General features: G+C 39.9%; 1 protein-coding gene across 2 annotated transcripts in view; it reads left to right on the top strand.

The window, feature by feature from the left end:
* LOC110488195 (collagen alpha-1(XXII) chain) overlaps positions 1–18,844 on the top strand; it is a 73,010-nt gene that overhangs the window by 4,544 nt on the left and 49,622 nt on the right. For both annotated transcript variants that reach the window (XM_036970931.1, XM_036970932.1), the window contains exons 4-5: positions 9,042–9,122; positions 13,471–13,582. In XM_036970931.1, the coding sequence (XP_036826826.1) occupies positions 9,042–9,122; positions 13,471–13,582 (193 nt within the window). The remainder of the gene's footprint in view (positions 1–9,041; positions 9,123–13,470; positions 13,583–18,844) is intronic.

The following is an 18,844-nucleotide window of genomic DNA, read 5'->3' on the forward strand; positions in this document are numbered from 1 at the left end:
ATTCAAATGCTAAAACAGTGAGGTGAGTGGTCTGGGACGGCTCTGGGCTGGTGAGGAAAGTGGAGTAGTGAGTATATATTGTATGTTCAGGACAGGAGGTGGAATACGATTGGTTGGATGCTTCACACTCCAGAGTTTGCATTCCCCACTAAAATGATCTGAACAGGAAAGCAGCGTGTGCCTGAAACTGTAGCGTCTCAACGGAATCCTTGGGACCTCTCAACTCTGACGTCACCGTATTAAAGTCGACATTTAAAATGGTTAGGGAAGAGTTCTGGTTAGGGTAAGGATATGGGTTAAGGTTAGGGTTAGGGCAAAGACGGCACAGTATGGTTTAGAAACTCTGGTGAAGGTTTAGGGTAGGGACGTCCCATGGATACCGGATAGCACTAACCTGCCTGAAACCCTGACAGTAAATAAGGAAGATGAAATGACACGGTCACACAGCTGTACCTGACGATGTGGGTCTCGTCACAAGATAAGTGTTGGACCACCATTTCAACATAGCCTGTCTCTGAAATGCCACCCCATTGGTCAAAAGTAGTGCACTATGTAGGGAATTTCATGCCATTTTGGATGCACGTACATAATCTCATTTATTGCTAAAAAGCACAACAGGATAGTACAATTACTCAGAGCTGTGTTTAGTGTTAACTCAGAATCACACTGTAATCAGAGCCTCAATTCTTTATTTAAGTCAGACAGGTGTCCTTGTGTAGTAATACTTTAACCACTTGAGTTTGGCAGGATGCTAGGAGATTCCTTTGGAAGCTCTTAACCCTGACCCTTCCCTCTGAGACCACAGATTCCAATGTTAATATACCCACCTTGAAGTCAGTCTATACATTCCTCTCTAGTCGTAATGGCACATGCTTTCAGACATTCGATCTATTACAATATGGGGATAAGGGTACTCAGGGCTCACTACACAGAACCTCTTTACCTTGGACAACTAGTTAATTCGCCACCCAAAATTGTTCCTTCTGTAATCTCTAGGATCACCATGTTAGTGTATCTAAGAATATAAGTGGGCACCGCACAGAGCGGCCCAAGTTATTTTTGCCCTGAAAATTACAGTTCTAAAGTTTCAAGTAGGTCCTAAAGAGCAGTTTATGAATTCCACGTTGTATGTTTTCACCTTCACATCTAACATTACCACCACCGTTAAACACAGTGCTGGGAGAATATATATATATAAACACAGAAACCTTTTAACTTGAACTAAACCTCAGTGAACGAGAAAGGCGTCTTTGCCAAATCAAAGACTATTCAACAGCCATAATTGTACTTATGAGGTAATACAGTAGACTGAATTAGGTACACTCCTTAGTTAGAGCCTGTTTTCAGTTGAGTGTTTTTGATTATATTTTTGGGAACCATAGAAGTCCACTAGACAAATTAGGGCTATTATGCTTTTAGATTTGAGCAAAGTGCAATAACACTGTAGACTACCTAATCTGGAAACCAAGGCTTGTAGGAGTTAACATTGTTTTGTATTTCATTAAACCAAATGTTTCTATCATTTACAGATGTTTTTAGTTCAACTTAATAATAAACAACAGGCTAAATAAGTCCCATCATCTGATCCACTATGTTTCCTGTTGATACAAGAGCATGGACACACTTGACCTTGCATGACCTCGCAATCCACCCATGACATGGCATATCCATTCTCCCGCAGAAATCTCTTTCCCAGAGTTAATTAGTGATGGCGCCAAAAACAAATCGATACAGTTACATATTGGGATGTTATTTTTGACAATATATCGCAACATTATGCTGGACAATAGCTAGGTTTCCATCCAATTGCCAATATATTTTCATGCGAAAGTCTAAAAGCTGCATGGAAACTATATGCACATTTCCCCCTCAGAAATGTGTTTCCATCCAATTGACTTGTTGCAGATTAAAGGCTGTGCATGATGACGTAGCGCACATAAAAATAACTTTTGCAGTTCAATTCCCCATCTACCAAATTAAAACATACAAGTTAAATGTGTTTCAATCGCATTTCCAACTTTACTGATGGTTTTGTCACAAAGAATGTTGCGTTATATAGTGAATGTGCTCTCTCTGGTCTTGGCAAGTGCACTGTAGCCAACAGCTCACAGATACAGTGTGGGTATAGCCTACATGATGAGATTATTATGGACAAAAAGAGCAAAATTTTTTTCAATTGTTCTGAATGGCAGCCAAGCCTCAATCATCATGTCACCAGAATAAGACCCTGGAGCATCAAGCTCATCACTTTGCACTTTCACCACCCTGTGAAGTTCAACAAAACGTATTTAATCTGTAGTCTAATAAACTGCATGCTTGCCGGAGTCGTAGCGGGAGGACCACACACAACTTAATCGCGTGACTCTAAGTTTACTTCGATATGATAGTTATTATATCAATATTTGCGCTTAAAGACGTTTCCACAGCCACTTTTTTGCATAATTAATTTTATCAACATAAAAATATCCCACCTTGTCTAGCCTACTTTGTTTTGTCAACATTTGGAAAGTTTACCGACCAATATTCTGTTTCCATCAGGCCTGTCTTTAAATGTGTTATCCGACATGTACTGTACTTCACTCTCATAAAAAGGTTGGATGGAAACCTGGTAGTAACAATATTATTTACGTGCTATTCGGCTGTATCTGCACCAAAACTTCAGTATTTTCCCTTCATAGCTTGTTCTCCGTCTTCTTTTGAAATGTTGAGCCAATTTGTTTTCAGCACTTTTACTTCCATGACTGATCAAAACTGGTTTTCTCTTGGCTCTGTCTTGTCCCTCAGCGACAGACATACAGTATGGTAAACCCCAAAATGCAGATTCAGCTCAACTTGATTAGGACATGCTGCTTTTGCATTGTATGTTACTGCTGGTGTATGAGACCTATGAGATACCACTGGGCCCAAAAATGTTAAGGGCTCTGCCCTGCATTGCTTCCATTTTAACTCTGAGGTGGATCTTTAAATTATAGCTGTTGGGCCACAAGGAGAGGGAGTGGCTAGCTCTGCAGTGAGCACAGTCTCAGACCTTCAGTTATGGCGGATCTTAAAACACAGTGACGCACGGCTGTCCTTTCAAAGCTAGCATTGTAACTGTTGGCCAAAATAGGTATGTAGTATTACTCCAACCATCTCTTTACAAACTGAATTAAAGACATCCTATAACCACCAGCAAAGCCTATTTGGTTTACATGTTTGGAAATGCTTAAATAAAGGAAAAATCCACACCAAAACTATATTTTGGTATTTGTTTCATTAGTCAGTTGTTAACATAGTCTCAAAATGTTTTGCATGTCAGCAATCAAGTTTTCAAGACATGTAACTTTCACAATACAGCATCTTATGATGCAAAATGCATCATACTGTCTATATTTCTGTATTTAAAAAAAAATATATATATATATATATATATATATATATATATATATATTTATATATATATATATATACACAGTACCCGTCAAAAGTTTGGACACACCTACTCATTCCAGGGTTTTTCTTAATTTCTTCTTTATTATTCAACAAGGTAGAAAATAGTAAAAATTAAGAAAAACCCTGAAATGAGTAGGTGTGTCCAAACTTTTGACTGGTACTGTAGTGACGACATCAAAACTATGAAATAACACATATGGAATCATGTGGTAACCAAAAAAGTGTTAAACAAATCAAAAAATATTTTAGATTTTAGATTCTTCAAAGTAGCCACCCTTTGCCTTGATGACAGCTTTGTACACTCTTGGCATTCTCTCAACCAGCTTCACTTGGAATACTTTTCCAACAGTCTTGAAGGAGTTCCCACATATGCTGTGCACTTGTTGGCTGCTTCCTTTACTCTGTGGTCCAACTCATCCCAAACCATCTCAATCGGGTTGAGTTCGGGTGATTGTGGAGACCAGGTCATCTGATGCAGCACTCCATCAGTCTCCTTGGTCAAAGCCCTTACACAGCCTGGAGGTGTGTTTTGGGTCATTGTCCTGTTGAAAAACAAATGGTAGTCCCAATAATACGCAAAGCAGAATGCGGTGGTAGACATGCTGGTTAAGTGTGCCTTGAATTCTAAATAAATCACGGACAGTGTCACCAGCAAACTGGTACTGTATACACAGTTGAAGTAGGAAGTTTACATACACCTTAGCCAAATATGTTTAAACTCAGTTTCTCACAATTCCTGAAATTTAATCATAGTAAAAATTCCCTGTCTTAAGTCAGTTAGGATCACCGCTTTATTTTAAGAATGTGAAATGTCAGAATAATAGTAGAGAGAATTATTTATTTCAGCTTTTATTTCTTTCATCACATTCCCAGTGGGTCAGAAGTTTACATACAATCAATTCGTATTTGGTAGCATTGCCTTTAAATTCTTTAACTTGGGTCAAACATTTCGGGTAGCCTTCCACAAGCTTCCGACAATAAGTTGGGTGAATTTTGGTCCATTCCTCCTGACAGAGCTGGTGTAACTGAGTCAGGTTTTTTAGGCCTCCTTGCTTGCACACGCTTTTTCAGTTCTGCCCACAAATGTTCAATGGGATTGAGGTCAGGGCTTTGTGACGGCCACTCCAATAACTTGACTGTTGTTCTTAAGCCATTTTGCCACAACTATGGAAGTATGCTTGGGGTCATTGTCCATTTGGAAGACCCATTTGTGACCAAGCTTTAACTTCCTGACTGATGTCTTGAGATGTTGCTTCAATATATCCCCATAATGTTCCTACCTCATGATGCCATCTATTTTGTAAAGTGCACCAGTCCCTCCTGCAGCAAAGCACTCTCACAACATGATGCTGCCACCCCAGTGCTTCACGGTTCGGATGGTATTCTTCGGCTTGCAAGCCTCCCACTTTTTCCTCCAAACACAACAATGGTCATTATGGCCAAACAGTTCTATTTTTGTTTCATCAGACCAGAGGACATTTCTCCAAAAAGTACAATCTTTGTCCGCATGCGCAGTTGCAAACCGTAGTCTGGCTTTTTTTTATGGCGGGTTTTCGAGCAGTGGCTTCTTCCTTGCTGAGCTGCCTTTCAGGTTATGTTGATATAGGACTCGTTTTACTGTGGATATAGATACTTTTGTACCTGTTTCCTCAAGCATCTTCACAAGGTCCTTTGCTGTTGTTCTGGGATTGATTTGCATTTTTCGCACCAAAGTACGTACATCTCTAGGAGACAGAACACGTCTCCTTCCTGAGTGGTATGATGGCTGCACGGTCCCATGATGTTTATACGTGCGTACTATTGTTTGTACAGATGAACGTGGTACCTTCAGGCATTTGGAAATTGCTCTCAAGGATGAAGCAGACTTGTGGGGGTCTACAATTTTTTCTGAGGTCTTGGCTGATTTCCTTTGATTTTCTCGTGATGTCAAGTAAAGTTTGAGTGTAGGCCTTGAAATAAATCCACAGGTACACCTCCAAATGACTCAAATGATGTCAATTAGCCTATCAGAAGCTTCTAAAGCCATTACATAGTTTTCTGGAATTTTCCAAGCTGTTTAAAGGCACAGTCAACATATTGTATGTCAACTTCTGACCCACTGGAATTGTGATACAGTGAATTATAAGTGAAATAATCTGTATGTAAACAATTGTTGGAAAAATAACTTGAGTCATGCACTAAGTAGATGTCCTAACCGACTTGCCAAAACTATAGTTTGTTAACAAGAAATTTGTGGAGTGGTTGAAAAACGAGTTTTAATGACTCCAACCGTAGTATATACATCCGCATTCAAATGTATATACATATCTTGAAAATGTGATTGCTGACATCTAAAACATTTTGGGACTATATCAGCAATGGACTAATGAAACAAATACCAAAAGATAGTTTTGGAGTGGAATTTTCCTTTAAAATAAAAGTTTAAAAAGTAAAATGTAAAAAACAAAACAATTAAGTATACAAAAACAAACAATCAAACAACAAACACATCACAGAGACACCAAATCAAATGTAGAAATGATTGGTTGCAAATGTCCTTTTCTGCCACAGTAAAAAACATATTATGGCAGCCAGGCACAAACACTGTGACACACTGTAACAGTCTACCAGGGATAAACTGTCTACCTGAATTTTCGCAGGACATTATGCACTTGACTCTGCAGTTAGAAAGAACAAGGCATGTCAAGAGACGGAGCCATTCCGTCCATAGTAAAGTTAATGCCTCCTTAACTCAACAAAGTCCTTTTTATAGCCGCAATTAAAGAAAATTACAGGGTCTGATAGTGCATGATCATCAGAGACACAATCTGCTCCGTGGTTTGGGTTTCTGCCTGCTGTACACACGCACAAGTTCACATGCACCACACACGCATGCACACATGCACACACATGCACACACACAGATTAACAATACATTTGGTTAAGTGCCGTTAATTATTCTCATGACAATTTATCATAGCATCACAGTTCAAATGCAATAATGTGAGTTAAAACTGAATTCCTCTAGTCTTAAGAATTTCAATAATTTCACCTTCAGCACCTTTTAGTGTCAGTGTGTCTGCTCTCCTCTCAGTCGTCATAGCTGACAACTATTTCAGAGATTTTACTAATAGAGATCAATGGAATGAGAATTGGTGTTTCTAATATGCCTGTTTCTGCACATGAACATCCTACAACAAACTGTGCAGCATTCCACGAAAGTAGAGTGAGATGGGCAAAGAAATGTACAATACATTTACAGTATACCCCTCTCCAACCAGAGGAGGCTGGTGGGAAGAGCTATAGGAGGCCGGGCTCATTGTAATGGCTGGAATGGAATAAATGGAGTCAAACATATGGGTTCATATGTTTGATATGGTTACATGTATTCCGATCAAGACATTACAATGAGCCCATCCTCCTATAGCTCCTCCCACCAGCCTCCACTGTCTCCAACTGAGCCACTAGCTTCCATCCCAGTTTGAACATCATACAAAGGACCCATCCCATTGTGTCAGCAGCATTGATACCTGTTACCCCAGCAACAACACATAGACAAGTCAGGATGGCATCTTCCCTCTGCCAATGTAAACTAACCCTGAGTGGGGCTGTTGCCTTTCCTATCTGTCACCACTGGCATCACTTGGCCATCCCAGGCCTGTGAGGTATGTATGTGTGTGTGAGTCTAAAACTGTCACCGCTGGGAATGGTGCATGCATCGCTCCAGTGGCTTGCGATTCACCCCCTTGGCATTTTTCCTATTTTCTGCCTTACAACCTGGAATTAAAATGTATTTTGATTTTTTTTTAAACATTTGATTTACACAACATGCAAACCAGAAGTAAGACAAAAAAACTGAAAACTTGAACGTGCATAACTATTCACCCCCCCCCCCCCAAAGTGAATACTTTGTAGAGTCCCCTTTTGCAGCAATTACAGCTGCAAGTCTCTTGGGGTATGTCTCTATAAGCTTGGCACATCTGGCCACTGGGATTGTTGCCCATTTTTCAAGGCAAAACTGCTCCAGCTCCTTCAAGGTGGATGGGTTCTGCTGGTGTACAGCAATATTTAAGTCATACCACAGATTCTCAATTGGATTGAGGTCTGGGCATTGACTAGGCCATTCCAATACATTTAAAGGTTTCCGCTTAAACCACTCGAGTGTTGCTTTAGCAGTATGCTTAGGGTCATTGTCCTGCTGGAAGGTGAACCTCCGTCCCAGTCGCAAATCTCTGGAAGACAAACAGGTTTCCCTCAAGAATTTCCCTGTATTTAGCGCCATCCATCATTCCTTCAATTCTGACCAGTTTCCCATTCCCGGCCAATGAAAAACATCCCCACAGCATGATGCAGCCACCATCATGCTTCACTATGGGGATGGTATTCTCAGGGTGATGAGAGGTGTTGGGTTTGCGCCAGACATAGCGTTTTCCCTGATTGCCAAAAAGCTACATTTTAGTCTCATCTGATCTGAGTACCCTCTTCCATATGTTTGGGAGTCTCCCACATACCTTTATGCTTATTCTTTTCTTCAAGCAATGGCTTTTTTTGGCCACTTTTCTGTAAAGCCCAGCTCTGTAGAGTGTACGGCTTAAAGTGGTCCTATGGACAGATACTCCCATCTCCGCTGTGGAGTTTTGCAGCTCCTTCAGGGTTATCTTTGGTCTCTTTGTTGCCTCTCTGATTAATGCCCTCCTTGCCTGGTCTGTGAGTTTTGGTGGGTGGACATCTTTTGGGAGGTTTGTTGTGGTGCCATATTATTTCCATTTTTTAATAATGGATTTAATGGTGCTTCATGGGATGTTTAAAGTTTCTGATATTTTGTATAACCCAACCCTGATCTGTACTTCTCCACAACCTTGTCCCTGACCTGTTTGGAGAGGTCCTTGGTCTTCATGGTGTCGCTTGCTTGGTGCTGCCCCTTGCTTGGTGGTGTTGCAGACTCTGGGGCCTTTCAGAACAGGTGTTTTTATACTGAGATCATATGACAGGTCATGGGACACTTAGATTGCACACAGGTGGACTTTATTTAACTAATTATGCGACTTCTGAAGGTAATTGGTGGCACCAGATCTTATTTAGGGGCATCATAGCTGAGGGGGTGAATAGATATACATGTACCATTTTTTTAAACAAATACTTTTTAAAATTTTACTTCACCAATTTAGACTATTTTGTGTATGTCCATTACATGAAATCCAAATAAAAATCAGTTTAAATTACAGGTTGTAATGCAACAAAATAGGAAAAAAGCCAAGGGGAATGGATACTTTTGCAAGGCACTGTACTCCTACTGGAGTATCTACCGATAGTTTCAATGAGGAATCCCGTTTCAATGGGACACATCCTTCATAACTCCGATCATCTAGTTAAAACTAAAGATTCTATTGAATGAAAACAGGTTATCTAGGTTTTTAGGATAGGTCAAAGATTGCATTCTGTATAAGATTTTTTTTTCTCCATACTGTGAACATTGATTTATTGACTACGTAAATCCAAGTGTGCATTCTTGCAGCTTAAGACAAATGACAAAGTGTTTACTTGAATTACTGTATGTGGAAGGCATAAACTGATCAAAATAAGATTCTCTGTTACTCCAATCTAATTCTGCTCTTCTGCTCTCTCCTCAGACGTGCTGTGCCCCAATATGAAGGTCCAACCAGACCGCTTCAAACCCAACAGTACCAGTTATGGATTGGAGGAAGTTCCAGGTAAAAACAGATTTTTTTTTCACTGATAAACTTTTGTGAATGTTTCACATTCATCTAAAAGAATGGTTAAAAACTAAAGTGCCATGTATCTTTCATCTGACTGCAAGTATCATTGGATCTATGAAATCATGGTGAATAACAACGTCTGAAAATAGGCCCACTACACAAATACCTGTTTTTCATGAACATTTGTACTAAGACCAGATGGTAAATGAATTGCTAAATTACTTTCTCTACCCTCTCCTCTATCACTCCAGACCTTCCTTCGAGAACACGAAGGGAAAAGTATTTGAACCTAGCCAAAACATACCTATTAATTTATCCGTTTGCTGGTACTAGTTTCCTGTTGTTATAATGTTACAAAAAGTATCAAATCTTGTCCATGAAGCAGCCTACTTCCCTTGTGTTGAACCAAAGACTTTCCATCCAACTACAAGAGAAGGTGGGACGTTTTACTGAATGACAACTATGACAACTTCAAATTGATTATTATGGTCTAGTTCTGTATTTACTGGTTATATCAAAGCACCTTAGCAGGTTCAAGTTGTTCTAGTGGTCTCTATTTTCAGTGGGTATTTATATAAAAAATAGTTTCTGAGAAATGTGGAGCAGTATTGCTTAACCAGATAGGTAGGATGTTGTCTTACAGTCTTAAGGGATCAGAGTTCCTGTCTACTGTATGCCTCCCACTCACATTCATCATGCTAAGAGGAAAAACAGACACGGAGCAGGAGGGATGTCTGACTCTTTACCTGGGGAGAGGAAACGGTCAAATCTAGTGTGAAATGCGTAAAATATCAAGTATTGGCATCTGATCTTAGAGAATATCAAGCAGTGAGAAATTTAAAATTTACAGGCTGTTCAAAATGGTAATTTGCTTCGTAACCTAGCGTGTCAAAGCAGTGTGAATAATTGCAATAACATACTTCAGAGTTTTACTGCTTAATTATTTTTCCTTTACTTCTCCTGAGTGATTTAGGGTCAACTGCCACAACCTACATCTGTTCACTCAAAAGTCAAGGTTTTGATACCACCATCTAGTGCAAAAGGCAGAAGAGGCCAATTTCATCTAGCCAAAATAATAGTTTTCAAATAAGACTGATTAGCTAAATGAGGTGTTACTGCATGGCTGGAACAAAAGCCTACACACTTACAAGCCCTTAGCGGATAAGACCCCTGGGGGAGTAGTCTAGGGCATTCGGGGACCTAGTCCTAACTCAGTCATGTGGAGCTACACACTGAAACAGCTTTTCAGCCAAGTTCAGGAAAACCCTATCTGGGGAAGAACAGAGGTTTAACAACCTGGGTCGTAAACCTGTCTGAGAAGCTGAGACCTTCTGGCAGAGCTGCGTTTGTTTCTGGTGTTTGAAACGACAGTTCCTCCGGGGGTTCCCACTGACTAGACTGGATACATCACATCCTCTAGTATACACACCAGTTCTAATTATGTGGCTGGGCCTTTACTATAAACTGCAATATAAAGAGGAAGAAATCTGGATAAATCACTAGAACTATGCAGCCAAAGTTGTTTGAAGATGCTTCCCATTCACAACTACAATAAATGTGTTGTTATAAAGTCCCTTTGGATAAAAGTGTCTCTTAAATGGCAAGTATGTTTTATTTCATATACAGTATATTACATTTACCTGAATTGTTCAGGCAGATCTCAGTGTGGGTTTGATTGATTGGCAGATATGGGTTAATCCACACACACACACACACACACACACACACACACACACACACACACCACTGTATTTGTGGCATTTCTGCGGGAGCTTAAACTAAGTGGAGCCACACCCTTATTCTGGCCTCGCTAGATATCAGGCCCACTAGGTTTGTCTGTTAAATAGATGTACTGCCAGAGGACATTAAACTCCACTTGTTTAAATGGCAGAGGTCTAAAATACGCTCCTATTTGCAATTATGTCATTGGTGCTCCAATGGAACAGCTGCGTGTGTATGTGTGTGTGCGAGTGTGTTTGTGTGTAAGGGTTTCCAGGGTTAGCCACCCACCATATTAATGTGGTTTGTAGAGGACACACCCTTTTAAACAACAATCAAGTCACTATGGCAATGCTAGCAGGGCCCAAGAACCAGGGGCAGGGAGTTTACCAATGCTGCCTGCTATCCATCTGATCTCAGTACTGCAGCCCATGGTCCTGTTGTCCTGTAAATACAGTCTGGCATAATTCACAATAAAAGTGGGGCAAATTGCATTTGCACTGTTTGTTTGACTTAGGACCAACTTGAATAACCTGCTGTTTCATCCTGTGAATGCAGATATCATTCATAAGTTATAGTCTAGACTGCAGTTTGCTATGAGTGCTCTAGAGAATCACTCTTGAGAGAGTTTTAATCAGGCTACAGTACACGTTTTCTCAGCTAGATTTGAATCACATTTCCTATGTGGACATGATTCAGAAGAAATAAGCCTTGCGAATGTCAATATGTGATACTTCACATTGTTCAGGGGGCAGTTAAGTTCCATTATGAAGGCGGTCATGTGAGAGTGCTACTGAAGAGTACAGGCAGGTGGCAAAGCACACAGGCTGCAGATACACCATTAGCAGCAAACAAACAAGTGACCTTAAAACATACAGGTGCCCCAAGAGGCCTGTCATAGCATGCTGTTGGATAACTGTCGAAGGGACCCCATAACCCATCAACTGTCTGAGACCATAAACATTCCTCTGACCTGCTGCATCTATCTACTTCATCTCATAGCAAGAACGTGTGAATTACTCAGACAGTCAGACAGACAGGTCTACTGGTCTGTGGGGTTAGCTGCCCCGCCCCACCCCGCCTAGACAATTATGGTAGGGGAAACACTTGGAGATCAGATGTAATCTGGGTGGGTCGTGGTCAAGGAGGTACCCAACTACCCATAATCTAGCTGTGAGGTTTTTAATAGCTCTGTTTTCTCTTCTGTCATCGTGCTGCACTGTGCAAATATTCTCTGTGCTCTGTGCACTCGTTGAGTCCCGTGGCTTTAAGGACAAGCCGGGCTGTAGCACAGACCTGTAATTTGGATTGGCAGAGGATGCTGTATAATCATCATCCTCCAAAAAGTTATTCTGAACATCCAGAGACGGCCAATGGGTCGACCTGGCTCTGTGGGGAACGCCAAATGAGTGCAGTGACTGGGGAAGAGAAAGACACAATGCATTCTTTTGATCCGGACAGATGGTAACATCTGAGCGCTGGGCTAGGCTGCCGTGATGGTCGCTTTATAATTACACACAGTGGGGATATCATGGTTGCCAATCTATGGTTCTATGGTTCTCTGCTGACTCTTCTCAATATTTATTCACCAAGTTGGGTCAGACCAGACAACCAATGTCTATCTCTCAACACTCAGATGTAAATGGGTTAGGCATACTGAGTGACTAAAAGGGTTCCTCTCACTCTGATTGGTGATAGCACCAGTCAATCTCACCATTTGTTCAACAGGATGGTGAATGGTAGGAGACCCTACATCTCCTGGGGCGGCAGGGTAGCCTAGTGGTTAGAGCATTGGACTAGTAACCAGAAGGTTGCAAGTTCAAACCCTTGAGCTGACATGGTACAAATCTGTTGTTCTACCCCTGAACAGGTAGTTAACCCACTGTTACTAGGCTGTCATTGAAAATAAGAATTTGTTCTTAACTGACTTGCCTAGTTAAATAATATTAACAATTAAACCAGTCTGGGAAGTCAAATGTTGATCAATTAGTGGGTAACTACAAACTACAGAGAGGATTTCCTTCTGTCTGTAACTTTCCTTTTCCCAGGGGCCTCCCGAGTGGCGCAACGGTCTGAGGCACTGCATTTCAGTGCTCCTGCAGATCTGGGTTTGATCCCGGCCTGTGTCCCAGCCAACCGCGACCTGGAGACCAATGAGGTGGCCCACAATTGGCCCAGCGTCATCCGGGTTAGGGGAGGGTTGGGATGTCCTTGTCCCATTGTGTTTTAGCGACTCCTTGTGGCTCTCTCTCTCTCAACCCCCCCCCCCCCCCCCCCCAATTTTTTTTTTAACTGTATCAATCTGACTAGCTAGTAAGGATACACACACACACATGTAATTAATAATATATATATATATATATATATATATATATATATATATATATATATTGTGAGAAACAGTATACAGTAAATATCATCGATCTACTTGGGTATCTGTCTGTCAGTCATTTTCAACCTATAGCTCTTTTTGATGGGATCTAGTGTGTTGCTCTGGCCTTGTCATGATCAGTGCTCCCTCTGTTGGTGAGCAGAAGAAAGTTCGACAAAGCACTTCAGTGATTTGATTTACTCAGCTACAACTCCAAGCTAATCATGTTATTTTCTGTCCCGTCTGTTGCAGGGTTCGACCTGATGGAATACTTCAAAGTGGAAAACATACTGGGACCAAGGTTTGATGAGGGCCAGAGCTCCTATGTTCGACTAGGGACCATGCCTATTGTACAACAGACAGAGTGAGTGAACAATTCTTTATTTGCTGTGACAAGTAGGGCTACATTTAATTCCCAGGCTGCAGCGTACATTGATTGAGTTGAGTTGAGTTGCTGACAGGTATTCCATCACAATCTTTCTATCCTAATACAAAGTGAAGACACATTTCAACTGTTTGAGGGCAGTGGAAGTCTAGAAAAAAAGCGTAATTATTGATAACACCAACACGTTTCTACCTTTAGGTTTACACAGGAAGCCAAATTCCTTACTTTTGTTTCTACTAATTGGTCTTTTTACCAATCAGATCAGCTCTTTGACTATGATTGGACAAAATTCAGAATTGGGCTGCTTGTGTAAACACTTTTACAGACTACATTTTAAAATGGCTTCCAATGGGTTCAGGGGTTATGTTACTGATGGTTTTTATGGCTGTGGCTACCAGCACACTGCTTCGGGTATAACATTGCATTTCAACATAACACATTGGTGGGGATGAAACAACAGAGCCCCATTCATTTTCAATGGAGGGAAGTGAAGTGGGTGGGGGACCGTTGGGGAAAGCTGAACTTTATACAATACTCTGCAATATTGCAACGCTACTGACCAATCTAAGCTCACAATAGCTTCCAGACCCTACTGGATTGGCTGTTGATACCTAGCACTACCTAGCTTGCTAGCTTCCACATGAGATTATAGCTAGAGTGGCTATCCGAATAACTGTTGTTGACCCCTATAGCATTTTAGCTAAGCTTAACCCTAACCCTTTTCCTAACCTTAACCTGCTGCCTTAATTCTACTAACCTGCTACGTGAAGTCACTTCTGTCCGTAGCTGGGTACGCTTAGCTACAGTTGTCAACAAATCATCAGTCTCGACACACCATCAGTATCATCACACCTGTAATAATAGTTTTCATCAACTTCCACTGCTTTCCAAGAGTTGCCCAATTTCATCTTCACTTCAGTTCACTCCTCAGTTTTAGTGATGGGTGTTTTTGAATGGTCCTTGCTACCATCCCTACCCCTTTGAAGTTGACATTAAAAAATGGTTAAGGTAAGGGCTAGTGTTAGATTATGGTTAGGGTCTAAGGTTAGGGTTAGGGTTTAGTGTAGGGACATCCAAAGGATCCGGCTAGCACTAACTCTTTTTGAATGGCTCTTTATGGTGAATGTCAGGAACCGAATCGCATCGGTGAAAGAGCCGTTCATTTGACTACTTGATTTGCATACTGATTTGCATATTTGCATGAAGCATTTTGAGCCATGTGGGAGCCAAATGATGCTATTATTTTATGTGAACAGAGCCAGATGATGCCGCTCACCGAAAAGAACTCGGAATGCCCATCACTACTCAATTCATGCGCCCCATGGTTGGAAAGTGAGGTGGTGGCAGTGTTCCTAATTCGCTTTATCCTAATAGAAAGGATAAATGCTGCACACACTGCAGATTAAACAGTTGGATTTGTTATGCTATATGTCTTCGAGTAGCTATCAAAGCAACACGTTTTTCTAAATTTACTTGTGAGGGATTTAGGATGCAAATGCCCATTTTGTCTCCTCCTAGGACCCAAGGTGGGCATTCGCCGTCATTTGTTGCTTTTCACAATAAATGGTTGACTGGTGAAGTTGGCTGCCCATTGTACCACCAACAGTTGCTGAATATTGAGGTGACAGGCAGTTGACGGAAATGGCACGAATCCTGCAACATCGTGCAGGATAGGATTAAATGCCAGGAATTGTGAAAAACTGAATTTAAATGTATTTGGCTAAGGTGTATGCAAACTTCCGACTTCAACTGTATATACACCAAACAGATATACTGTAGTAAGAATGCCATGTAGGTCTACATATATACACCAAACAGATGTAGTGAGAATGACATGTAGGTCTACATATATACACCAAACAGATGTAGTGAGAATGACATGTAGGTCTACATATATACACCAAACAGATATACTGTAGTAAGAATGCCATGTAGGTCTACATATATACACCAAACAGATGTAGTGAGAATGCCATGTAGGTCTACATATATACACCAAACAGATGTAGTGAGAATGACATGTAGGTCTACATATATACACCAAACAGATATACTGTAGTGAGAATGCCATGTAGGTCTACATATATACACCAAACAGATGTAGTGAGAATGACATGTAGGTCTACATATATACACCAAACAGATATACTGTAGTGAGAATGCCATGTAGGCCTACATATATACACCAAACAGATGTAGTGAGAATGACATGTAGGTCTACATATATACACCAAACAGATGTAGTGAGAATGACATGTAGGTCTACATATATACACCAAACAGATATACTGTAGTAAGAATGCCATGTAGGTCTACATATATACACCAAACAGATGTAGTGAGAATGACATGTAGGTCTACATATATACACCAAACAGATGTAGTGAGAATGACATGTATGTCTACATATATACACCAAACAGATATACTGTAGTGAGAATGACATGTAGGTCTACATACTGTATATACACCAAACAGATATACTGTATTAAGAATGACATGTAGGTTACACATAAACACCAAACAGATATACTGTAGTAAGAATGACATGTAGGCCTACATATATACACCAAACAGATATACTGTAGTAAGAATGCCATGTAGGTCTACATATATACACCAAACAGATATACTGTATTAAGAATGACATGTAGGTCTACACATATACACCAAACAGATATACTGTAGTAAGAATGACATGTAGGTCTACACATATACACCAAACAGATATACTGTAGTAAGAATGACATGTAGGTCTACACATATACACCAAACAGATATACTGTAGTAAGAATGACATGTAGGTCTACATATATACACCAAACAGATGTAGTAAGAATGACATGTAGGCCTACATATATACACCAAACAGATATACTGTATTAAGAATGACATGTAGGTTACACATAAACACCAAACAGATATACTGTAGTAAGAATGACATGTAGGCCTACATATATACACCAAACAGATATACTGTATTAAGAATGACATGTAGGTCTACATATATACACCAAACAGATGTAGTAAGAATGACATGTAGGTCTACATATATACACCAAACAGATATACTGTAGTAAGAATGCCATGTAGGTCTACATATATACACCAAACAGATGTAGTGAGAATGACATGTAGGTCTACATATATACACCAAACAGATGTAGTGAGAATGACATGTAGGTCTACATATATACACCAAACAGATATACTGTAGTAAGAATGCCATGTAGGTCTACATATATACACCAAACAGATGTAGTGAGAATGACATGTAGGTCTACATATATACACCAAACAGATGTAGTGAGAATGCCATGTAGGCCTACATATATACACCAAACAGATGTAGTGAGAATGACATGTAGGTCTACATATATACACCAAACAGATATACTGTAGTAAGAATGCCATGTAGGTCTACATATATACACCAAACAGATGTAGTGAGAATGACATGTAGGTCTACATATATACACCAAACAGATATACTGTAGTAAGAATGCCATGTAGGTCTACATATATACACCAAACAGATATACTGTAGTAAGAATGCCATGTAGGTCTACATATATACACCAAACAGATATACTGTAGTGAGAATGACATGTAGGCCTACATATATACACCAAACAGATGTAGTAAGAATGACATGTAGGCCTACATATATACACCAAACAGATATACTGTAGTAAGAATGACATGTAGGTTACACATAAACACCAAACAGATATACTGTAGTAAGAATGACATGTAGGCCTACATATATACACCAAACAGATATACTGTAGTAAGAATGACATGTAGGTTACACATAAACACCAAACAGATATACTGTAGTAAGAATGACATGTAGGTCTACACATATACACCAAACAGATATACTGTAGTAAGAATGACATGTAGGTTACACATAAACACCAAACAGATGTAGTGAGAATGACATGTAGGCCTACATATATACACCAAACAGATGTAGTAAGAATGACATGTAGGTCTACACATAAACACCAAACAGATGTAGTGAGAATGACATGTATGTCTACATATATACACCAAACAGATGTAGTAAGAATGACATGTAGGTCTACACATAAACACCAAACAGATATACTGTAGTGAGAATGCCATGTAGGTCTACATATATACACCAAACAGATGTAGTAAGAATGACATGTAGGTCTACACATAAACACCAAACAGATATACTGTAGTGAGAATGCCATGTAGGTCTACATATATACACCAAACAGATGTAGTGAGAATGACATGTAGGTCTACACATAAACACCAAACAGATATACTGTAGTGAGAATGCCATGTAGGTCTACATATATACACCAAACAGATGTAGTGAGAATGACATGTAGGTCTACATATATACACCAAACAGATATACTGTAGTGAGAATGCCATGTAGGTCTACATATATACACCAAACAGATGTAGTGAGAATGACATGTAGGTCTACATATATACACCAAACAGATGTAGTAAGAATGACATGTAGGCCTACATATATACACCAAACAGATGTAGTGAGAATGACATGTAGGTCTACATATATACACCAAACAGATATACTGTAGTAAGAATGCCATGTAGGTCTACATATATACACCAAACAGATGTAGTGAGAATGACATGTAGGTCTACATATATACACCAAACAGATGTAGTGAGAATGACATGTAGGTCTACATATATACACCAAACAGATATACTGTAGTAAGAATGCCATGTAGGCCTACATATATACACCAAACAGATGTAGTGAGAATGACATGTAGGCCTACATATATACACCAAACAGATGTAGTGAGAATGACATGTAGGCCTACATATATACACCAAACAGATGTAGTGAGAATGACATGTAGGCCTACATATATACACCAAACAGATATACTGTAGTAAGAATGCCATGTAGGCCTACATATATACACCAAACAGATGTAGTGAGAATGCCATGTAGGCCTACATATATACACCAAACAGATGTAGTGAGAATGACATGTAGGCCTACATATATACACCAAACAGATATACTGTAGTAAGAATGCCATGTAGGTCTACATATATACACCAAACAGATATACTGTAGTGAGAATGCCATGTAGGTCTACATATATACACCAAACAGATATACTGTAGTAAGAATGACATGTAGGCCTACAACAGTAGATATACTTCAGTGACCTACTGTACAATCCAGTGATAATGCATTCATGTAGTGTGGAT

The sequence above is a fragment of the Oncorhynchus mykiss genome, chromosome 32 (genome assembly GCF_013265735.2).
Source record: "Oncorhynchus mykiss isolate Arlee chromosome 32, USDA_OmykA_1.1, whole genome shotgun sequence".
NCBI classification, from domain to species: domain Eukaryota; kingdom Metazoa; phylum Chordata; class Actinopteri; order Salmoniformes; family Salmonidae; genus Oncorhynchus; species Oncorhynchus mykiss.